The following is a 27438-nucleotide window of genomic DNA, read 5'->3' as shown; positions in this document are numbered from 1 at the left end:
TTTACAAGTTGGTTTGTTGATCATACAGTATATACACTAATCAAATTAAATTAAATCAACTCAGGAGACCATGAGAACCAAACTTATTATACACAAACTCTAATTATTATTAATCAATAAATCTCGGGCCTTACACCATTAATAAAAATATTACTGTTACTCTCCAGCACCCCCCTATCTTTCTGTGCCTCAATTGAGATTTCCCATTTAGTACTATCAAATTTGTAAACATATGAACATATTCAGCACATGTAAAATATTAAAGTTACACAATAATTTAAGATCCAAAAAAACTGTTCAGTGGCAACCACATACTTTGCATAGTACTCATGAGACAGGCATCATCTACTACTGGCAATGCCCAAACTCCTGCTTGGTACCAAGAGTGAAAAATTGGGTCTGTGCGTGTAAGCCATATCTAATGCCAGAAGCAAATTTTTGTGTCTGCCCTTGTATTATCTTTCCCCTGCTTTCATGTTTGTGACTGAAGTAATTCACCTTCTTGGTGTTCCATGTTCTATAATTTCTGACAGAGGGTCACGGTTTGTATCTTGTTTTTGGCGATTTTTGTGTGTGAAATTGGGTTGTAAACCTTTCTGATTTCAATATATCATCCTGAGTTGAATTTATAGAATGAGTCAACCATCATTTGGAGAAATTCAATAGTTGTACTGTTAGTTCTATTCAAAACAATTAGTAGAGCATGTTACCATTAGCAGAACTTGTCTGCAATATTTTCTATTACTCTTCTACTAAGATGTATCCTTTCCAATGTCTATATGATTTTAAATGTCATCTTCTAGAACTGGATTCTGTGACCCCACCAATTCCTGCTTTGACTGAGTACCTTTCTAGGTTATGTGAGATGTGGAAAAACAGTTTGGAAGAATTTAAAGATGGCGGAAATGTCTGCCAGATGGTTCACTAACTGTAATTGATGTAAGGCCTGAGTATTTGGTCAGGCAGAAGGTGTAGCTTGCTATGCATGACATTCACCTAAGATTTCTCGTAAACTGACTTTGAGATTCATTGGCCCCTAGTCCATCATAAGACAAGCTGGTCATGTCACTTAAAAATTGCCTCTTCCTAATCAATGTAGTCTTCATCAGGTCTCATATTTCTTGAGTGAAGCTAGTCCATTCTAGTACTTACTTATTTTCAAACTACTTCCCCTCCTGCCCACCTATTCAGGTGTTTGGTGAAAGACAATTTGAGATTCAACACAATCTGAACTCTTGTTGTAGGGATTCTGAGTTTTACTATTGGGTCTATCGGTATGGTTATGGTCCCAAGGAATGTTTTTGGCTTTCTGTATCATGATATTCATGCCCCTACGCTAGTTTGTACCATTCATGTTCAGAATCTGGTGGGCATGCTTTGATTACCTTGTCATTTTTTTCAGCATGTAATTCTGAATTTAGTTTCACTCTCAATTTAGACTTTTATTTTGTTTCGGGGTAAATAAATATTTGTAACCACTATATCTTAATTATTATGTGTTGCCAGTTTTGTGGAATGATTTCTAAGCTTCTGATGCCCATTGCAATGTTCATGCATCCCTGAAGTTGCGACAACCCCAATTCAAGCCAGTTTTACAATGTCAGCATTAAAAATGATTGTGACTAAATTCGTAAACCTTTTTGTTAATGTTAATTTATAGAAATTTCTGGTTTAACAACTGCTAAATAGGGTTTTTGACTTTGAATTTTGGTCTTTAATTTTTTTTTTTTGTTTTGTGAATTGATCCTTCATCTTCCCTCTTCTGACCCTGCTCATTTCCTGGTGACATTCCTTTTCTCGGTCTTCCTTTCCTTACCCATGTGGCCTTTTAATTCCACCACCAAGTGGCACAAAAGGTATGAGCTAAAACAGAGCTGAGGGTTTATAGCTTGAAACACATTCCAGTCTCATGTCAACTCTCAGAGGAAGCTTTCTTATTTAATATTAAGAGTGGGATAAACCAGGCACTAGGTGGATCACCTTTTGTCTTCGGTTCTGAGGAAACATAGCTCTCTTCATCCAAATAAATACAGTATATGTCTCTGCCAACTATAGTACACTGAAATATGAGGAATTTTGAAAAATCATTGCTAAATGGTGGAGACTGAAATTAGCCATCAGTGTTAGTTTGATCACTAGAACCACTGTCTACCTTCATAAAAGAATAACTACAGTGAGAAAAGCGTCACTAACAGTGATTTAATGGTTGAAAACTGTATGCACATTCTCTTCAATAACCAAATACACTGATAAGTCATAATGTAACAAAAAAATGAAGCACAGTATAGTGGTCAGATTTTCTCAGAACTAAAGCTAAATGGCACCTTTTCCATAACACATTCTCTACCTGCATTTGTATCAGTGGTATTCTTCTAGAACGAAGGCCATTTAAAGGCCATAACTAAAGAATATAAAACAATACAGAATCTTTATTTAAGTGCATTGTCGTCATCTCCATACATATTACATTCTGAAAAAGCACATTTACAGCTTTCAGCCTAAAATATGCAGCACAAAACACTGATTATATTTGTTGCTAACAATAAAAATAGTTTTCTGTATCTCCATTTCCATTTTTCATCATGTGTGGCTTGGCTACAGGAAAAAGCACATTATATATACTATGTATGTCTGATAATTTAGCGTCATGTCTTCAGCAATTCAAGTTCTTTAAAGATTAGGTTACTACGAATAGTAAACAAAATTCAATAAAATTCAGTAGAAAAATGGGATGCAATGTTGTGTGTTTCCTTCTTGATATGTGAATAATTGGTTAATAGTACTAATGATGAAATTTATTGTTGGGATTTTTCATTGTAAGGCCAACAAAGTAAATCCTTTATTGCCCTATCCATGCGTGTTGTAAAGAATTTGATTTAGTGAAGCTTATATAAAAATAAAATATCTATATAAGTATACGAAATTACAACATAAGAACAAAAGTAATCATCATTCTCCACTGTCCACACATATTAATTTTAACACAGTTACACCTAGATATTCATCAATTATTGTACACAGATATTAAAAACATAAATCTTACAGCGTGTGGGAAAAAGACTTACAAATTCTGGTCTTGATTGACCCAAGCTGTTTTCCAGAAAGAAAGATAGTGCTTTGTTAATGATAGATATTACCAGTATTAGGTATGTTAAATATTTACCTGTTATTATGATATATGTGCTTATACCAGAAAATGTAAAGTACACATTAAATATGGAGTTCTGTATTCAGATTTTTCCCATCATTGAATGCTATAACAATACATTGTTAAGAAGACTGGGTACACACAATAGAAAAGAAATGGCTATTTAGGAATAAGCTTAATTGTGAAAGTAAGAGAATCTTTAGCCAGTTGAGTAAGCATATCCTGATGCAAACAAAGCAAAAACTTTACCAGGTTTCTCATACAGGTTAGTGTAGCAGTCAAAAGACAGGGTTACAAATAGTTGTCAATCTGGATAATGTTATGGATGGATGGATAGATACATACATACTGAATGAATATTTTGTGTTAATCCCCTGGAAAATTTTAAAGTCATTCAAAGGAAAATTGCAGATTTGTAGACCTCACTTGGTGTTGTAAATGTTTATAAATAGAGTTCAAAGCAAGCTCAGTACCAATGTCAATGATCTTTTGGCAAGTGTACCCCATATTTTAAGACCACTTAATCCTGAGCAGAGTAACAGGGGATATGCTAGAGTAGCTAGAAGAAAATCTTTCCTTTTGAAAAACATTACTGCTCTTATTAAGTCTGAACAAAACTATCTAAAATCTTAAAGGTTTTTGGAGGAATATTTCCTAGATGGGTGAGATGAGAGCAAAGTTACAACACAATACCAGGAGACTAGGTACACATCCCAGTAAATAATCTACATATACTATAATTGCATGGTGGTCTCCATTTCATTCTTAAAATACTATAATCAATATACCATAAGCGACACTGGTACTGAGGCAGACTTCAGTATACTAAAGAACTGCAATGAAGTTTATTAGAAGTTAAAAAGAAAATATTATTTAATATTATTTAAAATATTATTTACATTTGCTTGAAAAAAGTGTTGCATCATTAGTGGTTTATCTAACAAATTTACAGCTGAGTAAACCGTTCTTTACATTTGTTTTTTGTTTTGAAAGAAAATCAAACTCTCTTTAACATTTGTAGCAACTTTCATTTGCACTGTCAACAACATAATATAGTACATATATGCAGACATTATTTTATGCAATGCCCTTCTTATTCAATACCACTTTATCGTGATTTGTAAAATGGACCTGTAGTAAAAATACATTTACAAAGTTTATTAACTCAAATAGGGGCAAGTTAAGTGACTTGCTCACAGTCACACATTGGTGGGAAAATAGCCAATTCCTTTCTGGTTTATGGTCCACTGTCATTTACCATTAGACCAGTGGTTTTAAGGTTCAGTCCTAGAGGCCACACTTTAACTGCAGGTTTTTTTTCCAACTCTTTTCACAATCATCAAGTAATTTTACCTTTAATTAACCTCGTTGTTTAATTAGGTGGTTTTATTTTCTTTTCCTTTGATTTTGTATGCAGAAAAGGGCATTATTGGAAAATTTACTTTCTTAAAAATTTTAGAAATATTTGTATGTTTGCCGTAGCTTTAAGTGGTTATCGCTCATGTTCTTTTCCCAATAACCTTTTCCTATCGTGTTTGGTCTATCATTTTATTCCAATAATTATAATTAATGATGAACAGAGCAGACACCATGGTAAATAAAACATTGAAGGCTGAAAGGTTACAGCTACTTCAGTTTCAGACCTACTGCCATGCTTATTAGTAAATCCCGGACTCCCTACCCAGTCAAATCTTTGGTTTCTACTTTTTTGCTTACACTTGATCTGTCTTATTGTAGTACACTGGATACTCTTATAAGCATTTTCATTGCATTGTTTAGTTTTCTGGAAATATTATTTAATTTTACTTCTGTCTTACTTTAAAAGTATAATACGTTGCCTTCAGAAGTACCAGATGAGATTGCAACAGTCACTTTCATATGCATTTAGCATGAACAAGCATTGAATGTGCCGACGAAGTCCACATTAAGTTTGTGATACGGAGAAAAAGATGGTAAATCTTTTGTCCAGCAGTAGGACAAGTAAAGATTTATAGTCATGTAAGCTGACATTTCTGGTCTTTCAAGCTCCTGCTTAATTTAGCTACCCATTGCCCGTAATCGCTGACTAATAAATACCCTTATCTACGATGGTCATTTGCATGGTTAAGACATTTCAAATGTTTAGTCAGAGGTTTATTGAATAAAAAGTTCCAAAGACAAACGGGTGCATTTTTATTTATGTTCCTTTTATCTGAGTGTCTAGACTTTTTGCAAAGCTTCTGAAATCTGTTCTTTTTTAACCACTAATTTAATGGTCATGTCATAATTAGCTGTTCAGACTCTGAAGCTATTAGTTAAAAATTTTTCCTTGGGGAAAACATCTATATTTCCTCTAGTCATAATGTGAACTGTTTCTAAGTTAATAGGAAGTTGAAGGTTCTTTATCTTATTCATGCACAGGTGCAGGGTTGTTTATAGAGTTTAGCATCAGTCCTGTATGACCTTTTTTTTCAGATGAAACTGTAGTACCTAGCTACTTGTATTTTGTTTTAGAAAGTTTTGATCTCAATAAATTTATAACACTTTATGTTCTTGTGGCTTTCTAACAAGGAAGTCAATGTCACATCTAAATATTAGTAAACAAAATTTAAAGTCTGCTGAATGATGACATATTTTCACCAAAATGTTACTGCACTGTTAAAAAAAAAACCTTGCATTTCTTTTTTTACAGTACAATGATACATCTGCAAACAGTGTGATGCAATGTGATTTTTTTAACTGATTAACTTAAATGGTCTTAGAAATTGTGTTTCTTTAACTCTATAAAATACAGCTCTGTGAACAAATGAGTAGTAATGACTATTTTATTGCTAAATTGATAAATGGTATGCATTAAATCCCCCACATCTGTCTCCTTCTTAGAATTACTAGGTGGGGATCTTTTAATTCCTGAAAGCTTTATGTGTACTTTTAGGTTCTCTCCATATTTCTGTTTTCTGTCAGATACATCTATTTATGGTTGAATTCCATATGAACGTTTTTAGGTTGTTACAAAGTATAAAATACTCTTAAAGCACATTTTACTATTATTGTTTATTATACTATGAAGCAAACAGAAAGTACATGTATCTAGAAGCTTTGGCCGAGTGTGAATGAAAACTGTCATGGGAAGTCAACATGGGTAAGGAAATTCTAATCACCCCAGAATGTATGATCTGCCACTACAGGACATCAAGAGTATTTGACTATGTGCTGCTCTCTTGTATATGAACAGTTTGGGGAGTTTGATAGAGACATTCGGATGAGATTACCAAGGATGGTGGCATGATTAATTGGGATGTATCTGAAAGGCATAGAGGAGAGAAATAAATTATGTTAAAGGCCAGCATTGTCCGCATGCTAAGGTTTTGTACTATCTACAAAGGTGTTTTGCCTTATAGATTACTAAAAACCATTGGCTCACAATTCACATATGTTAAATGCTCACTTTTCACTTGTTCATGCATGTGATGATATGTTAGAGAGTTCCAGTCACCCTTCATATAACCTTTTTAGACAGAACTTGCAAAGCCCTGCCACACATAGCTAGCATCTACCAGAAATGTTTGTATGTTTTTAAAGGAATACTCCACCCAAAAATGGTATTTTTTTTTATTGTTAATTGCACCAAGTAGATTGTGGTGGTGGCTGAGAAAAATGTTGAATCTCATGTTTTCGTGCAGAACCTGAACATCTGTTTTGTGCAACCGTAGACGGTGTAAAAAAAGTCCAGTGAAAAAGAAAAAAATCTGACATTACCGTGTTGCATAATCCGCATGCCCATTATCCAGTCAAATGCACAAAACATGCAAAATGCATTAATATTTTGGTAAAATAATATTAATACTTCTAGGAAAATCAGAGTAGGATGTAAACATGAAAGGTTGATTTCCATAATTCTGTGCTTCTGAATTAAACCTGCCATTCCTCCTCATTCATTGGTCTGTTTTTCTATAGATGTCTGTGTCCCTGAACCAGAATTACATGAAGAATAAGGAACATTCTGGGACACTAGCTACAGTTAGTCCACACCTTCCATGGACCAGTACTTCTGTGGAGGTAGAGCTCCACAATATGTGTTTGGATGTGTCACAAGACACAGTTTAGATCTTTTATGATTCCATTTCACAATACATGTCTTCTTGTATGATAAACCAATATGAAACCCTTGTCGGCAGTCCAGATCCAAACCAATAAACTATTACTTTGCTCAGAATCATTAAGTACTCATCTGTGTCACTATTTTTTTCACAAAGTTTATTATGATTTTGGATATCAGATGATTTTGATTTAGATGGTGTTCAGTGCGGAAATTTCTAGTTATGAGTATTTTGTTGGATTGAGTGTCAACTGTAAATGTTACTGAAAAATTACAGTCCCTACCTTTTCCAAAGTGACAGAGTTTGTTACTTTACAATTTATGATTCCTGAAGGGTCATTTTTGAAAGGCTGCTTTTATCAGTATGTAATAGTTGTCAGACTTTACAGTTGTGCTGAAGCACATTCACTGTCCACATTGTAGCATTAAATCGCAAGCCCTATTGTCTGTCTAGTATAGCACATTTATAGTGACTCTTTACATTCATCATGTGAAGTGTGGGCTGATTCATCAAGGAAGAAGAAAAAAAAATGTTTCAGCTTTATTTAGTCAGAAACTATTCTTCAACATTGTTCATGGTAAAGAATTTTACTTGGGCTGTTTTATCAGACAGATCAGCCTAATCAAGTTGCTTTCTTTAAATTGGATTTAATTCTTTATAAAAATGAATGACAGAAATATTACGTCCATTCATTTTCTCTTAAATAATGTTGTACGTTACCATAGCTAATAAAAATTCAAATTTACGCGCATTTACATATAATTCAAAAAGTACCTACTGTTCTTATCATCTCTGTCTGTTTGTCCACATGAAAATTCTTCTCCCAGTTGACCGATTTTTGTTGAACTTTGGCACACTTATTCTTCAAAGAAATTTGTCAAGAAAATTCAGTTTTCATTGTGGTATCTTGAATAGGGTGGAACGCTGACGCACTGCCTTGCAACAAAGAGACCGAGGTTCGTGTCCTAGGTGCTGTCTGAGTTTGCATGTTCTCCCTTTGTGCATAAGGGTTTCCTCCCAGAATCCAAAGACATGTAGACTAGGTGGATTGGCAATGCTAAATTGGCCCCTGTGTGTGTGTTTGCCCTGTAATGGACCGGCAAAAATTCCCAGTGCTTCCTGGGTTAGACTCCAGTTTCCCAGCAGCACAGCTCTTGATAAGCAGGTTTGGAAGAAGGATGGATATCTTGAATAAAGCATGCTGTACAAAGTTTTGAAATTTTAAAACTCCCTTTCGAAAGCACTGCTAAATTGTCAAACTTGTCTATCTTAAAACTGAGAAATAATCTATTTACAGATTAGTTGGCCATTTCATATTTCCATTGAGAGGGAGAAATTGCTTCAATATTTTGCATATCTTTATCTTTTACTCATACTTTAGTCACTCCTAACAACACATCAATGAAACACCTGCACATAAGTGCAATATAATCGTGTCCACTTGATAAGCACCATTAATGTTAGAAATATATATTTGCAGGCAGGTCTATTCACCTTCTCTACATAATTTACAGATCATGGCAGTACACAGCATGCGCTGTCTCCCAAGGTCTTAGAAAAATCCATAACAAGAAATGGTATTGTACGGATAAAAATAAACTAACTCAACTCAATTGATCTTTTTTTTTCTTTTCTTTTTTTTTAATTTAAAACAGTATACCAGAAATTTTATGTATTGATGTGACCCAAACTATTTCACTGTAAACTGTCTAATGTAATACCTTTCTTTATCTCTGTAGGAAATGACGTATTTGTGTATTCCTGCTGCTGATTCACCTTCACAGAATCTGTAAGTTATCCCATCCTAAGAACACCTATGTTTATTTTGAAACATTGTTACACAAAGGCAACATTCCTGCCTTAGAGCACTTTCATGTCTGTTTTGATCTCCACATAAGTTGCTGTCTGTATGGCAAGCTAAATTAATTTGATATCTGGAAATGCATTTAAGGTATTGCAAAAAAATGGCAGATATTTGAAATAAATTTCAAGATATCTTAAAGTAAGTTCCTGTGCATTGTATTTGCCAAATACATTTTGAGATATCTTAAAATACATCTGTAGGCATTTTTAGATATGTAAAATGCATTTTCAGATATCTTCAGATACTTTCCTGTGCATTTCACGATATCACATATACATTTTGAAACTTACCGAAATCACATCCTGTGCATTTCATGCTATCCGGAAATCATTTCCTGTAATATTTCCTATTCTTTCAATTGAACTTGCTATTTAAATTAAAATATCTTGAAATTTATTTTAGATATCTTGAAATGCACTGGACTATCTTGAAGTTAATTTTCATTATCTGAAAATGGACAGGAAGGTATTTTGAGGAATCTTGAAATGTTAATTCAGCTTGAAGTACTTCTGTGTTAAGAGTTTGTATGTTCTCTTTGTGTATATGGGACTCCTCTCCCACAATCCCCTTTTATGTCATAAAATTTATGTAAGCTGAATTAATGTGGTGTGAGTGTGCCAGTAAATGTAAACATGCCTACTTGGATGATGTTTGGCTTTTTAAGGCCCTCCATTGAAAACCACAGTTTTAGAAGAAGAGTGGAAATAAGGGATGGAAGGCAATTACAAAGCAAAAAGTTAAAACTTTGATTATCCATCACTTGATTAACCATTAGTCTCTGTTAACCATCAGGGCCAAAAAAAACAAACATTGCGCACGCCAGCACCTACATATTAATGTATTACTGTACTACTACTGCTGTGCTGCAAGCTGTGCTGATTGGAACACCTTTCACTTGTGCTAGCGCATAGCGTTCTTCCCCAGCACCATGTGTCATGCCTCATTTTGCAATCATAGTGTCAGATACATACCTCCAGTTTTAATAGCATTTCATAGCTTTTCTCTTTTGTTATAATTAATCTACTATACATTGTTATAGCCAATAAACGTATGTATGTGGTATTGGAATTGTCACAAAAAATTGAAATTAAACTTAACCTACTATACCTGTACATTGTTATGGCCAATAAACATTTGCATGTGGTGTTGGAATTGTCACAAAAAATAGAAATTATTAAACATTTAAGAAACGTTAAAAGTGCTTCAAGTATTGCTTCGATTTACGGACCAGGAAAAACAACAGTGAATGATATAAAGCGTGATGCCGACAAAATTGAAAAATGTGTCAAAAATGGAAATCACTGACGGTAATGTTATTCTGTATTGTTAGTGTTCTGCTGTATTGTAATTTCCTTTTTAAATTCTGTATATGTTTTGGTAATATATTGTGAAGTGCAGGCAGCTTGTGATGTGCTGAGTGGGAGTAGAAAGGTGGAATTAATGCTGTAAGTGATGGGACTGGGTGAAGGGCTTCTGTTCTGTAAGGGGTGGACATGCCTCTTAGGAGATGAGTGACAGGAGTAGTTAGGAGAAAAAGGAAGGTGTGGTGGAAGGAAGTTTTGAGTAGGGAGTCAGGAGAAAATAAGTAAGAGTGTTTGCAGTATAGAGATAAAAAGAATGTAAGTGTTAATAGATAAACTGATTGGAAGGGAAAGCATTATTTTATTGTTTCAGAGGAGTGCTCTGTAACCTGGATGACATAGTATAAGACAGGGCATCGTTTGTTACAGAACAAAGACTCCCAAGTCAAACGTTGTAAAACTCCAGTACCTCCGAGTTGTATTTGCTTATTACGCTGATTGTTATTACATGAATTAATTCATTTTGTTAATATTATATTATATTTTGTTAATATAGTTTTGTTTTGTAAACAAATACAACTATTCAATAAACTATATCATTTTTAAAGTAGCTGTTCTGTTATCCGTCTTTACTCTTATCCACCACGGCCTCGGTCCCGACCTCTGACGGATAATTGTGACGATGCGGGTTCAGCTCCGTGCTCCCATCGGCTGTTAGGGAGCCCTTGAACCCAACACCATCGGTAATGTCACCGATGAGCTAGACAGTGAGGCAATAACATTTGAGCAAGGGGATGGTTCAAAAGTGCTTTTATTACAAATCCAAATAACAAAAACTAAGTGTTCAGATAAAGTGCAGCAGTGCAAGGAGTCACCCAACCTGCAGCTGACCTGCTCTGCCTACTTCGGCTGTTTGGTTTTGCCTTACCAATCCCTGGCTCCGGCAGGCTCCTGCAAACAGTGACTTGGGATCCCCCAACGACCAGGGCTCACACGCAGGGGATTCCACATCCCAAGTCCTGACTCCCGTTGCCATCCGCGGAGAGTCATCCGCCTTCCGGTCACTCCCGTCCTTCCTGAAACACACTCTGCGGGAGCGGCCACTACTTCTGCTCCTCAGGTGTCGGCCAAACACCCAAGCACCCTGCTCAGCCGCAACGCGAGCCTGCCTGCACTCGCTCGCTCGCTCACTCTTCTGCACCGTCTTTCTCTCTCTCTCTCTCTCTCCATTCCTGCAACGTCTGTTTTTCTTTCTTTCACCTCATTCTCTTTTTCTTAATCCTTTATCATCCTCTAACCGTCTCGGGCTTCTCTATATATGCAGAGAGGACATGACAGCTGCAGCACATTAGCCCCAGGAACAATCACGGATGTGGGCAGTCCCTCACCTAGTGCACAGGTGAGAGACTGCCCACATCTGTGATCAGCTGCAGGTTGGGTGACTCCTCTGTTGCAGGATGCAGGGTGAAACAGGGAAGCCACTAGCAGTAGAAGATGGATGCATCGGATTTTAAAAGGACAGTTTCCTGCACTGAGTTTTAACCTCGTTTTAAAGGATTGTTGTTTTTGTGTATTTTAACCTCCACACGATTTCTTTTATGGATTATTTATTTATTGAACATTGCACTGCTGCACTTTATCTGAACACTTACTTTTTGTTATTTGGATTTGTAATAAAAGCACTTTTGCACTTTTGAACCATCCCCTTGCTCAAATGTTATTGCCTCGCTCATCAGCGACATTACCGACGGTGTTGGGTTCAAGGGCTCCCTAACAGCCGATGGGAGCGTAGAGCAGAACCCGCATCATCACAATAATCAAGATTTTACTCTAGTTATATTTTAGACCAGAATCTTCTAGGTTTTAAGTATTTTGCAGTCATTAGTGACTCATTTGACTTTCATTTAACTTTTTAAAGGAACAAATTCATACTTCATGTTTAAATGTGATTCCTGTAACTTAAAATGTGTAAGGTAATTAACATCATATGCTGATAGTTCTGATTAAAAAATTGCAACAAACAAGAATAGTACTTACTCTTTTCAGGATAACCTAGACACTTAGTACACGTTTTTTGCATCCAAAATTTCTGCACATAAATTTGTATTATTAAATATTACAATGTTATATTATTCATATCCATCTACTTTGTAACGTGGAACTCTGTCCATCCAACATTAAGTGCAATACAAGAACCACCAACCCAGAAAAAAATAGTCTATTGCAGTCTATTACCTGTATAAAGCTTGGACATTCTCTCCATGTCTGTGTAAGTTTTTTTCCAGAATCTGATTTTTATTAGTGGTAATTATGAAGCTTCTGGTTGATTAATCTAATGATATTAAGGAAGAAAGCAGATTTTAAAACACTTGAGACCAAGCATTGAGCTTTTTAGAAACCCTAACAACAGATGATGTTGTGCACATAGAGTAAGATTATATAGCTTCCTACTTGGCCAGTGTTATTATTCAGGAGTAGGATACTGTTTCAGAAAATGTTGAAGACATACAGTAGGTGTTTATTGATGACAAAATTATTCAGAGGTTTCACATAAACTAACATTTTCCAAGTGTTAACCTTTCAAGGAGCAGAGACCAGAGATGAAATTTTGAGATTTATTATGTATTGTGCCAAAATTGAAAAAATAGGACTTCTTCAGAAAAGGGAGTTTTCAGAATTGACTGAATAATTAATGGCTGAGGAAAAAAAAAGTATTCGCTAGCAAACGGAAGATCAAAACAGAAAAAATAATGGTTAATATCAACAAAGCCAAAAATTGTAACAGATATCAAAGTCATAAATGCAAAGTTGAGATGCCCAAAATCAAAAACCAAAATTCAGCACAAGTAAGAAAGTCATAAATTTATCCCGGTATTAGGATGCATGCTAAACCACATGGCTATCACTTATAGGTGGAGAATGATGACCCCTAAATTACATGACCAGAAATGGGTATAATGACGATCAACAACATGGTCAGAGACATACTAACTTCACAAAATGACAATGAAAAGCTCATTATCCACACAATGATGAAATCGATAATAATTCAAAGTGACATAGCACAACAAGTCAAAATAAATGAAAATTTGATGATCACATTATTTTGATGGATTTGGGTTGGTTTTTGTGTTTTGTGTCATGTTGCTGTGATAACCTAATTAAATGGGTTAGAAATTGAATGAATTGATAAATTGCACAATGTCAGCTTTTGATACAAAAAGTGAAATATAGAGAGGTTGGGAGTGGGTGACACCTCAGCACCACACTGTAATAGTGTGATGTTTTTTATGGTGGCTGGAGTGTCAATCTTGCCACCAACCCCCAAGTTTTACCTGTAAGTTGAAGGACCTGTTTGCAAGGCTGGATGCAGCAATTGCAGGTTAAGGGCCTTGCTCAAAGGCCCAGCAGAGTAAAGTTAATTCTGGCATTTGCAGGATTCGAACAGGCATCCTTTTCATTGCTGGTGCAGACCCCTAGCCTCAGAGCCACCACTCTGCCCTAGTACAAAAATGAAAGTAAAGATTTAATTAGTGTAGGGAAGATTGTAATTCTGTGTCTGTCATGGACACAATTTTGAGCCATCCTTAATGATGCACTCACATTTTGTCCTCAGCAGTACAATCTCATTCCATCCTCTCACATTGAGCCTTTAAAAGCATAGGCTTTTACTAATGTGATGTAGCTTCATTCCAACTGTCTATACTAAACCTTCAGTAAGCATTGCTTGTAAATAGTTTGACAGCATTATGATTATTAATATGATTAATGTAATATAATATAATAATATCTTGTTATAATGTGTATATTTATGTCTTTGCAAATGTTTTTTGTGTTGAAGTAGCACAGCCAAATTCATAACTTTTGTTAGGTGATTCTGCATAGTGCAACTGTTGAAGAAACAGATATGTCATTGATTCCACTTTATTTGATCTACTTTGATACATTTTAATTTGTCTGTAGTGATTGTGCTTCTCCTCTAATATTACTTTAATCTCATTTGATTTCATGTATGTTTTCACAGTTTCACAATACTGGTGATTTTAATAAGGAGCAAGACATTCAAGTAAAATGTGTTCATTTTGCTTCAGCACTTGACTCTTAATTTGTCACCATGTTAAACTATCTGTCGAGTTTTGCAAACTATATAATACCAGCGGCAGAAGCGTGTCTTTTTTTATTACAAAAAGTTAACAGATAATATCTATATAATTTGCTTAGTTGAACAGTGCAGATATCATTAACAATGTGGTGGGAGGTCTGAAATGTCACATTAAGGTAATTAAGTTCAGATTGTTAAATCATGTTGATTACAATGAGGTTTGATAACTGCCCTTATAATCAGAATGAAGTTGTCAGGACTCACATTCCAGAGTAGTGTTGGATCCATACTAAAATTTTGACTTTGGTATTGATACCAGCTTTTGGAACTCAATACTGGTACCCGAAGCAAATAGTGGATAACTCCTCAACTACCATATCTCCCAGCAGCCCCCTGCTCCATTGCGTAATCACATGATTCCCTGCCTTACCAAACGCCGGCAATCAATTCAATGAGGTATAGTATGGTATTATAATGTTTTGTTGGTCCCCCTTAGAGTCTCCTGCACCTTAATATTAATATAAATACATTTTGATGTAATATGTATTTAAATTACCTCCAGTACTGACATTAAAGAAATGCTAGTTCCATACTATTTAAATTTTTTTCTGTACTTTTTCAGTACTGGTACATCTTGCAATCTTGTTCTAGAGGCACATCATGTCCTGAGGAAAAATAAATACTAAAAACATGTAGAGTAATAGTGTGTTACCCAAAATGTAAAAATTTGAGGCAAAACTCCCATTATGCCACAAACCTGGTTCTGGCTATGTTCTGTTTTAATGACAATTCTATCCAAAAACTGAGCAAAAATAGGATCTATGTCTGATAGCAGGGGAGACTATGGCTCACTAGTAGGATAATGAGTGCTCATCTGAGGTTTGCTTAAAATATACCTGGATCATATTTTGGGGATGCCCCTAATGCATAAAAATTGAGATAAAATGTTATGCCTGTCTTTCAGATATCTTTGAGATCACAATAATTCCTGATCCTTTCACAGCTATACTTGAGATAATATTTGATGTGAAGTCACTCCTTGAGGAAAAATCTTGTCTAATAATTGATTTAACCCTGCTGGTACACAATCACTTTTAAATCAACCGGAAGAATCATAGCCTACCTGGTATAATGGAAAACAGATACATTATTCTGTTTAAAATTAGAAAAGGAATCGCATTACAAAGAACAACTGAAAAACTTAGTTTAAGTGGAATGCTTTTAATAATGATATTAAACCACTTCATTTTAATTTTTTTCTCATTTCTGTCCTTTTTGTGTGGGTTGGGGAAAGTGTATTTGAATATATTTCTTACATGGAATTTTATGATCGTAACACTGTTTGCTTTACTAATCTGTAATAGGTGGAATTTTAAAGACAATAAGATAAGCAAATTGGAATAGTGCTATATGAACATACAAGTCTTTTTGACTGGCATAAAGCTTTTTCTGCATTCATTCCATAGTAAGATTCTCATACCAGTGGTAAAGCCTGAAGATGGCAGTATTATGATTTGGAAATGTTCTGATGTGTCGGGACATAGACAGCCTGCCATCGTTAAAAAATTCCCTAGGACGCTGCCAGGCCATTTGTCATTGAGCTACATTTGAAGCAAAGAGGTTCAATGAGCATGACAGTGACATCTATCTTTGAGATGGGAGATGAAAAAAAATAAAATTTTTGGGCAATCTAGCGGAAGTCCAGGCTTAAAGCATATTATTATACCAGGACCTGAAACAATCTGTTCATGTTTGAAAACCCACAAATGTCACTGAGTTTTAGCCACTCTGAAAGGAAGAGAGGAAAAAAAATTCTCAATGGCCCAGAAAGAATCTGATCAATAACTACAGGAAACATCTGCTAGTGGTTACTGCTACTAAAAGTGTTGTAACCAGTTATTTAGTCCAAAGGGACAGTTGAATTTCACATGGAACACTGGATTATTGCAAAGGTTTTAACACATTTAACTTTGCTTAATTTGTTCATCCAGTGTCAGCTTTATCAAAAATTAGATTTTGGGTGATGATAATGGTTAAAAATAGGCAATAATGCAGAAAATCATCATAGGGCAAAGTCTAGTGTCATTCAGTGTATTATTGTTTTAATTGGATTCCATTACCTGTGTTTTAAGTGCAAAATATTATTCATGTGTGGCAGGTATGTCCCCCTCTCACTGAATCTACAACATATTTAATCTCTGTATAAATTAAATTTAATGCATCTTACTTGTATAGGCAAAGCAGAGACTCTCGAGAAATGCAGTACCACAAACCTGTATTTTTCTTTACAGCATCCAGTATTTCAAGGAAAGTATCAAGTTTATTCATGAGTGTCGGCTTCAAGGAGAGGGATGCCTTGTCCACTGGTATGAGAAGCTTCAATTTTAAATTGTTTTTACATTTACTGTTGTTTGTTTTCATATTATTGTTTTATTGTCATTTGAATTTTGAACATTTGAATAACACATTTTTTACATCAAGCAGTATGCACTGTATTTTTTTTTTAATATTTTGAATTTTTTTCCACTTGAATTATTTCTTAATGACTTCATGTATAAGGTAGTTTTTGCCATTAAATTTAAATTTCTAAGCTTTTAATTTTTATGTGCATGAAAGGTATTACAGGCAGCATATCCAAGTCTCTGTTCTCTCTTTCTTTAGCTGTTGTTGCCAATTAACAGTAGCTCAGGCCTACATACAACTTGATATGTTAGATTTAAGTAGATTATGCACATACTTTTTCTATGTGTTTGTTTACTTTAGTTTAGCCTAGACTGTTTTCTGTGTAACTGTTTTGGAAATGTCTCACTGTAGCTAATATATACTTACAAGCCAAAACATTATGACCACTTGTCAAGTATGCTGTTGTTTCTCTGTGTGTCACTAAAACAGCTCCAACCCACCATGCCTTGAATTCTACAAGACCTCTTTAGGTGTCATGTGGTTTCTGGCACCAGGACACTAGAAGCAGATACTCCAACTTGCCACAGATTTGACTTATGTTCAACATATCCCACAGATACTTGATTGTATTGAGATCTGGGAAATTTGAATGCCAGGACAACACACCTTGAACTTTTTATCATGTTTCTCAAACCTTTCCCAAACGATTCATGTAGTCTGGTAGTAAGCATTATCCTGCTAAAAGATGCCATTTAAATTTGGGAATACTATTGGGGTTACCTGGTGTGCAGTGATGTTTAGGTAAGTTGTAAATGTCAAATTAATGACCACATAGATGTCAGGACCCAGGGCACATTTATCAGTGGACAGGGGTTAGCATGAACACTCAGTCCAATATGTAGCAGGATTCAATTCACTGTTTGTCTTGTCACATTACTCGCTTAGGATATCTGTTATTTGTGCCACAGTAGGTCTTCTGTTGTTTTGTACTGGATGGGACAGCATTGGTTGACCTCTTACATCAGTGAGTCTTGGCTGCCCAACACCTTGTCGTTGGTTTGTGTTTTTTTTTCCTCCTCTGACCACTGTCTGTGGGTAGTCACCATAGCTGACCCTGAACATCTCACAAGCCTTCTGTTTTGGAAATGCTCTGATTCAGATGTCTTTTCATAATAATTTGGCCCATTTCATACTCACTCAGGTCTTTCTTTATACCTTTCCCATATCTTCTGTATTCAACATGTTGACTATGAGTATCTAATGTCAGCTTACCGTCTAATATATCCTGACCTTCACATGACTCATTGTAATGTGTTTTCGTCATTCACTTCATATGGGAGTGGTCATAATGTTTTGGCATATCAGGGTATATAGATTGATGTTACACTACAATTTCTGTTAAGGAACGAGTGTGCACTTATCTGTCTATATACAATGTACGTGTAAGTGAACATTCATTTTCATTCTTTTTATCTGCTATTATTAATCAGACTTTAATATTAACATTTAGGCTAGGATTGCAGAATTCTTCTAGATTTACAGTACATTGAAATGTTTGCTTTCTTGAAAGTGTTAGTTCAAAACATACAACAAGTAAGATTTATGCCCACTCTGTAACCATTTCTCGATGCAAAGTTGTATGCTGCACACATTTTACACATTGTTCACACAAGTGATTGCTGAGCTTCATATCCGACTCCCACATCTTTTAAATATACGGATGTTTCTACACCTGTGGGTTTTTTTTTTTCTTCAAAATCTGACAGCTCATCTCAAGAATATTTTCAAAGTAAGACATCTAATTTTATACTCTGTTGCTCTGAGACATTTCTCAACGTAAATGTCAAAAAGAAAAACCAATGGTCATAGACTTGGAATTAGTCTCAGCTACTCAATCATAAGGAAGCATTGTTTGAGAAGGGTACATCCAACAAATATTAAAGAATCCAATTTGATTATCAGTGGAAATATTCTTAGGGTATGGGTTAAATCTGAGTTGAAAACAAAGTTCTTAAAATGCTTCATCAAATCTTTAATGAACGTACTCATCCTTTTCTCTCTGAATTAAATTTGAGCATCTTTGGAACAAATAGAATTCTCCAATGCAGTAAAAAAAACTGAGATAATGTACGTTTAGAAATTAATCTTTATTTTACATAAGACATCTGACAAACAAAAGGAAACCATTCAGTCTGTCCAGCTCATTTGAACTTTTCTTTGTTAAAAAATAATTTTAGAGCAACTATTATCTTCTTCTGATGTTAATGGAAAGAATGGGAGCAGTATCTCAAGAACACTGTAAAACTATCATTTTTTTTTTTTTTTTTTTTTTGCATTTACAGTTTATGTACATATATGTTTACTGTGTTAAATTTAGTTGTCTGACCAGTATTTAGAAAGCAGTACAAGAGAAGGTGGCCCCTGGCATCTCTCTTCACATGTGTAGTGGATAGGCTTTTGCAGATCTTGAAGCCACAGATGAGGAATGTATGTTATGATATGTGCTCAGTGATGATGCAAGCAGCTAATACTGTAGTTTAACTTAATGAATATACAGTTAGGTCCATAAATATTTGGACAGAGACAACTTTTTTCTAATTTCTGTTCTGTACATTACCACAAAGCATTTTAAATGAAACAACTCAGATGCAGTTGAAGTGCAGACTTTCAGCTTTAATTCAGTGGGGTGAACAAAACGATTGCATAAAAATGTGAGGCAACTAAAGCATTTTTATAACACAATCCCTTCATTTCAGGGGCTCAAAAGTAATTGGACAAATTAAATAACTGGAAATAAAATGTTCATTTCTAATACTTGAAAAACCTTTGCTGGCAATGACAGCCTGAAGTCTTGAACTCATTGACATCACCAGATGCTGAGTTTCCTCCTTTTTAATGCTCTGCCAGGCCTTTACTGCAGCGGCTTTCAGTTGCTGTTTGTTTGTGAGCCTTTCTGTCTGAAGTTTAGTCTTCAACAAGTGAAATGCATGCTCAATTGGGTTAAGATCAGGTGACTGACTAGGCCATTCATGAATTTTCCACTTCTTTGCTTTAATAAACTCCTGGGTTGCTTTAGCTGTATATTTTGGGTCATTGTCCATCTGTATCATGAAACACCACCCAATCAATTTGACTGCATTTAGCTGGATTTGAGCAGACAGTATGTCTCTGAACACCTCAGAATTCATTCGGCTGCTTCTGTCCTGTGTCACATCATCAATAACCATTAGTGTCCCAGTGCCATTGGCAGCCATGCACGCCCAAGCCATCACACTGCCTCCACCGTGTTTTACAGATGATGTGGTATGCTTTGGATAATGAGCTGTTCCATGCCTTCTCCATACTTTTTACTTGCCGTCATTCTGGTAGAGGTTGATCTTGGTTTCATCTGTCCAAAGAATGTTTTTCCAGAACTGTGCTGGCTTTTTTAGATGTTCTTTAGCAAAGTCCAATCTAGCCTTTCTATGCTTGAGGCATATGAGTGGCTTGCACCTTGCAGTGCACCCACTGTATTAATTTTCATGCAGTCTTCTCTTTATGGTAGACTTGGATATCGATACGCCTACCCCCTGGAGAGTGTTGTTCACTTGGTTGGCTGTTGTGAAGGGATTTCTCTTCACCATGGAAATGATTCTGCGATCATCCACCACTGTTGTCTTCCGTGGACGTCCAGGTCTTTTTGCGTTGCTGAGTTCACCAGTGCTTGCTTTCTTTCTCAGGATGTACGAAACTGTACATTTTGCCACTCGTAATATTGTAGCAGTTTCTCGGATGGGTTTTTCTGTTTTCGCCGCTTAAGAATGGCTTCTTTCACCTGCATGGAGGGCTCCTTTGACCGCATGTTGTCTGTTCACAGCAAAATCTTACACATGCAAGCACCACACCTCAAATCAACTCCAGGCCTTTTATCTGCTTAATTGATAATGACATAACGACGGACTTGCCCACACCTGCCCATGAAATAGCCTTTGAGTCAATTGTCCAATTACTTCTGAGCCCCTGAAATGAAGGGATTGTGTTAAAAAATGCTTTAGTTGCCTCACATTTTTATGCAATCATTTTGTTTACCCCACTGAATTAAAGCTGAAAGTCTGCACTTCAACTGCATCTGAGTTGTTTCATTTAAAATTCATTGTGGTAATGTACAGAACCAAAATTAGAAAAAAGTTGTCTCTGTCCAAATATTTATGGACCTAACTATATCACTGTCTACTCTGAAATTTCTTTATTGCTGCGTGCGAAAACTGACATTCAATGCAGAAGTATGGTGCACCTTATTTAAAGGTTTTTTGGTTCTGTATTTTGAACAGGAAAATGTTTAAGTGCTTTGTATTTAGTAGCTGTCCCTTGAGAAACTGACTACATGTTATATAATGTAATCTTCAGGAGAGTACATTATGATCTGCAGTACTGATTTCAGAGTACAACTTGTGAAGCACTGAATATTTGGTAATTCTTAAACTTAAGCTTCAAATTCTAGCTTTGACCTTAAGAGAGCCATAATTAGAACAGTCGTCCAATGAAATGCATACTACAAACATGTTATATGCTTCAAATGTATGTTAAAATTAAACTTTCTTTATGTTTTCTCATTAATGTGTATATATCTTCTGTATATATAATGCAAAGCTGACTGAAGGACCGACTCACTCATCAACAAAAATACTATTTCTCATTTAGTTAAAAAGCTGAAATTTGGCAAGATGGTACATCTAGGGCAGTAGGTATCTTCTAAGAAAGAATATTTCAATATATTGATACTCGGATGAGATTTAGATGTTGGCCCATGCAAACATCCATCCATGATCCAACTACAGGGTCACGGGGGTCTACTGGAGCCAATCCCAGCCAACACGGGGTGCAAGGCAGGAAACAAACCCCGGGCAGGGCGCCAGCCCACCACAGGGCGCGCACACACACACACACACACCAAGCACACACTAAGGACAATTTAGAATCGCCAATGCACCTAACCTGCATGTCTTTAGACTGTGGGAGGAAACCGGAGCACCCGGAGGAAACCCACGCAGACATGAGAAGAACATGCAAACTCCACGCCTGGAAGACCCAGGAAGCGAACCCGGGTCTCCTAACTGTGAGGCAGCAGCGCTACCCACTGCGCCACAGTGCCACCCCCCAATGGAAACAGAAAAACTAAATACCCCAGAATCCCAAAAATGCTTTGATTGATTTGATTAAAATTTATAAGGTTATAGCAAAAAGAAAATTAGCCAACCTGTGTTTTTTTATTTGCCAGTATTAATTACAGTGGAACCTCAGTTTGCGAGCATAATTCGTTCCAGAAATGTGCTTGTAATCCAAAGCACTCATATATCAAAGCGAATTTCCCCATAAGAAATAATGGAAATTCAGATAATTTGTTTCACAACCCAGAAATATTTATATAAAAATCAAGTTAAGTTGGGGTGCATGTACTGGTACAGTGCGTTGCCACACCCACAACACAACGAAACAAAACAACTCTGGATCCTGGTTTGCAACCCCCCAAGCAGACACGCGGTCCAGTCCCACCCTCCAGAAATGACCCTCTATCTGCCGCAGCCAGATGTTACGTGGGTGACCCCTTGGTCTGGTCCAGCCAGTCAGGTCCCCAACAATGAGGATCTTACGAGCCGGATCACCCTCGGGGAAACGTGCCACATGGCCGTAGTGCCGTAACTGACGCTCCCTCACAATGCAGGTAATGTGCCTCATTCAGGACTCCATGAGCAACCGCTCATTCGACACAAAGTCAAACCAACGGTAACCAAGGATTTTCCGGAGAGAGACAGTACCAAAGGAGTGCAGTCTTCGTCTCAGGTCACTGGATAGTGTCCATGTCTCACAACCATATAGCAAGACAGGAAGCACCAGGACTCTAAAGACTTGGACCTTCGTCTTTTTGCATAGATATTGGGAACGCCACACACCCCTTTCCAGCGACATCATGACCCCCCCATGCTCTCCCAATCCGTCTACTGACTTCATAGGAAGAGTCACCAGAGACATGAATGTCACTGCCAAGGTAAGTAAACCTCTCAACAAGGTCAACACTCTCTCCACAAATAGACACACTGCTGATGGCTGTGCCCAAGAGGTCATTAAAGGCCTGGATCTTGGTTTTTATCCTGGACACTCGCAAGCCCAGACACTCAGACTCCTCGCTCAATCTCTCAAGTGCCCAGATCAGAGCCTCCATTGACTCCACGAAGATCACAGCATCGTCAGCAAAGTCAAGATCCGTGAACATTTCTTCACCAACAGATGCCCCACAGCCGCTGGACCCCACAACCTTGCCCAACACCCAGTCCATACAAGCATTGAACAGAGTAGGAGGAAGAACACACCCCTGACAAACCCCAGAATTAACTGGGAAAAACGCAGAGGTGCTGCCTCCACTCTGCACAGCACTCACAGTACCAGTGTACAGGCCGGCCATGATATCCAGCAACCTCGAGGGGATCCCGTGACTCCTCAGGATGTCCCACAGGGCAGCTTGATCAACTGAGTCAAACGCTTTGCAAAAATTCGACAAAGGCTGCAAAGAAACTCTGCCGATATTCGCGGTTGCGCTCCATGAGAACCCTCAGTGCCAGGATGCGGTCGATGGTAGACTTCTTAGGCATAAAACCAGACTGTTCCAGTCGCTGGTAGGTGAGCAAGTGATCTCGGATCCTATTGAGGATGACCCTAGCAAGGACCTTACCCGGCACCAAGAGCAGTGTTATCCCCCTGTAGTTGCTGCAATCCAGGTGATCACCCTTCCCTTTACAGATAGGGACGACAAGTCCCATTTTCCAGTCAGTTGGGATGACGTCAGTCTCTCAAATGGAAGCAGAGATTGCTTGCAATGCCAGGAGGGACAGTCTTACCACCAGCCTGGAGAAGTTCACCCCAGATACCACAGATCCCTGCAGCCTTTCCCCACCTCAGCTGGTTCACCACCTGTGCAATGTCAGTGAGATTGGGTGGTTCACAGCTAATTGGAGGATCAGCCTCAAGAACCGCAGACCCAGAAATATCCAACATCCTAGCCGGAGGATCAGCTTTAAACAACTGCTCAAAGTAGCCAGCCCAGTGGGTCACAACTGCAGTGTCATCCATAAGGACCATTCTATCAGATGCCCTGACTGCGACTCTCCGAGGAACAGATTCAGATGAATGTGATGCTTCAGTTCCTCTGTAAGCAGGATGTGGGTCGCTTGACCACATATGGTGTGTCACTTGCTCACAGATTCCTCTAACAAACGCCTCTTTATCTGCCTTTCAGAGCCCTCGCAGCCATCCTTCTCAGTTCCCGGTACAGACCAGAGTTGCCATTGAGCCGTGCGCTGCGACTCCTCTCAGTGATATCCAGGGTGCCCTGCAAGATGAAACACCTCCTTCTGGGAACACCGGTAACACCAGCACAACCCTCAGCAACCTTCAGGGTCTTGTCACGGAAGGTCTTCCACATCACATTAGGATTGGCAGTCGTACCCAAATCTGCAAGTTCCTCACACAAACTGTGTGCAAACTCATTAGAAACAGTCTGGTCTTGGAGTCTGGCCATGTCCAGGCTCATTTTCCTAGTAGGTGGTAACCTACTGGACCTAAGCTGGATTCCAAGAGTAGCAACAACAAGTCTGTGGTCAGAATTCACAAAATGGGCACTTCTGTAGACCCTGCAGTTTTGCAAGAGCCTCCAGCATCTGCCCACGAGGATGTGATCAATCTCCTTCACCGCACCACCAGTATTGGAGTACCAAGTCCAATGATGCGGTTCAGGGTGCTGGAACCAGGATCCAGCGATTGGCAGCCCCTGACCTTTTGCAAAGTCAAGGAACATGGAGCCACTTTCACCACGGTCACCAGACTCATGGGGACCGAGACAATCCTCATAGCCAGCCCTGTCAGTGCCAGTGGCTGTATTGAAGTCACCCATGACCAGAGGAATTTCACCTCGTGGGCACCCATCAACCACCGAGCGAAGCAGCGAAACAAATATCTCCCTCGCCGAGACATCACTCACTATGGTCGGAACATACACTGAGGCAACAGACAAGGCACCCAGGGAGTGCCGTAATCTGAGTCTCATAATACGCTCGTTGAAAAGAGTGGCATTGGACACCATCGGAAGAAGCCAGTCCGCTACAGCAACAGCTTCTCCCAGAGAATGACAGCCATCAGATCGATCAGACCAATTAATGCTAGAATTACCAGAGTCTACGAAAAAACTCATAGATCCGGCCCACCTTAAAACCATTCTCACCTCTCCTTTGTCTTCTAAATGTGCCGATTAACACGAGCAGCAAGCAGCCGGCTATTCCATCCCCCACCTCCACAGAACGTTCACTACGTTTTCCCAGCTCATGCCTTGTTTGATTATCTGGGAGTGACTTAAGTGCTAGTTTTAGAGTGGAAATAATAGATCGCTATTTGGAACACACGCATTTCATGTGTGTTCCGTTTCTACAGTAATCTGTGTAAACACATTTTTAAAACAGAAACGTTTTTCATATTTTAGTAGTAAATGACAAAATGTAGGCATAAACTATACAGTGTATGAAGCCTGAAGTCCAAAGATCAAGTAAACACTTTCACAAAAGGTTCAAGGATGATACAACAGCTTCCGTGGTGTAGCGGTAAGATTTGCTGACTTGTAATCAAGTGTCCCCGGTTCGATCCCCACTCACTCCTATATTTGCCATTTTCAGTAGTGAGCTGCTCCTTTGTTAATATTATACAGTACACACATACATTTGGTTTGCATCTGTAACACACAGTGTGCGTTTATAGGACTTGTAAAAGTTACCAGTATTTTTTTTCAACTTTTATTCTCTCTAAATCACGATACATACTACCGCCCCCCCCACCCAGGGATCTGACGCTGTTATTTTTTATTTGAAACGGAATAACTGGTGATGTGAGTGGTGTTTTGAGACAATGGAACTGGACATTCTCTCATCTGGAGGGATAAAAGTTGACACACCAACGCTGGCGAATCTGCCTTCTTCGTATCTCACCGTCACTTGATTTTTTTTTATTCAGTTTTATTGAGTGTTCCTGCTCATGCTGAATTAGTGTGCACCTTATGGTGTATGATGTCAAAAAAACACAGACGTAGTAATATATATTTGGAATTATTCGTTTTATGACCTGTATAGTACATTTCGGAAAACTTTGTGGCAAGGATGCAACATTATTTATATTATTCATATTCATTCGCATAACATCTTGCGCTTTGTAATCAGTGACCGCATGTTTTTTTTCCCGATCTTGCCAGTCCCCACATGTTGCTGTATGCTGTTTCTTTTGTACTCCAGGACATGCAGAGGATAGAATAGTACAGAGCAGTAAGTTCAGCGCTATATGCAATCATCAGATTCAAATGTTAACTGTTCACACACACGCAAGGATAGTCTTTCCTACATTTACAATGTGTGTACCTGTTATAATGTACACGCTTCTCCTGTGCTGTGGTTCCTATTACACACCTGAAAGAAAGAGACAATATATATGAAAACATCATCGCACTAATGCAATATTAATTGAAAACGAACAGCGTCAGATTGGGTGTGGATTTATTTTGGCGCTATTACTGAAAGAAAAAAAGATCAAAATGTGCGTTGATCCTGCAGCATTGAATAAGCTCATGCGCTCTAACATTCCCCCCAAAAAGAGCAGCTTACTACTGAAAATGGCAAATATAGGAGTGAGTGGGGATTGAACCGGTGACTCTTGATCACACTTGGTTTGCGTCTGTATGTATCGTGATCGTGATTTAGAGAGAATAAAAGTAAAAAAAAAAGGTAACTTTTACAAGTCCTATAAATGCACACCATGTATTACAGATGCAAACCAAATGTATATGTGTACTGTATACAGTAATTCCTCGCTATATCGCGCTTCGACTTTCGCAGCTTCACTCTGTTTTGTCTTGGTAGAGTAATATATATTGCTCTACTTTCCCCTATTGTATTATTAATATGTAGCCTTAGAATGCCTAATCTCACAGACTTACCACTGTTTATAAGGTATTATTGTATATAACTTATCCCCACCTTCCCTTCTATATCTATAACCTTAGGCAATTAGATGTAGTAAAAGACCAGCAGAAGTTAAGTTACAGTTTAAACAATGTATTAGTATTATTGATAATATTCATAAATAATAACAAAATGCAAAGTAAATTTGAATATTGGCAACCATGCAACCTGATTAAATGATGATATGTAGTTCAGGTGGCACACAGTCTTCTGGTTACTTAAATGTCTCTAGTTCCTGTGTTTCTGTGCAAATCTGTGACCCAAGCATGACAATATAAAAATAACCATATAAACATATGGTTTCTACTTCGCGGATTTTCACATTTCGCGGGGGGTTCTGGAACGCAACCCCCGCGATCGAGGATGGATTACTGTAATATTAATAAAAGGAGGAGCTCATGACTGAAAACGGCAAATATAGGAGTGAGCGGGGATCGAACCGGGGACTCTTAATTACAAGTCAGCAAATCTTACCGCTACGCCTCGGAAGCTGTTGTATTATCCTTGAATCTT

General features: G+C 37.6%; 1 protein-coding gene across 1 annotated transcript in view; it reads left to right on the top strand.

The window, feature by feature from the left end:
* dusp22b (dual specificity phosphatase 22b) overlaps positions 1–27438 on the top strand; it is a 136091-nt gene that overhangs the window by 94158 nt on the left and 14495 nt on the right. The window contains exons 4-5 of the mRNA XM_028804002.2: positions 8967–9016; positions 16786–16860. Coding sequence (XP_028659835.1) covers positions 8967–9016; positions 16786–16860 — 125 coding nt within the window. The remainder of the gene's footprint in view (positions 1–8966; positions 9017–16785; positions 16861–27438) is intronic.

This window comes from Erpetoichthys calabaricus, chromosome 6 (assembly GCF_900747795.2).
Source record: "Erpetoichthys calabaricus chromosome 6, fErpCal1.3, whole genome shotgun sequence".
Lineage (NCBI taxonomy): Eukaryota > Metazoa > Chordata > Cladistia > Polypteriformes > Polypteridae > Erpetoichthys > Erpetoichthys calabaricus.
Note: the sequence above shows the minus strand (reverse complement) of the source record. Positions and strands in the feature narration are given on the sequence as shown.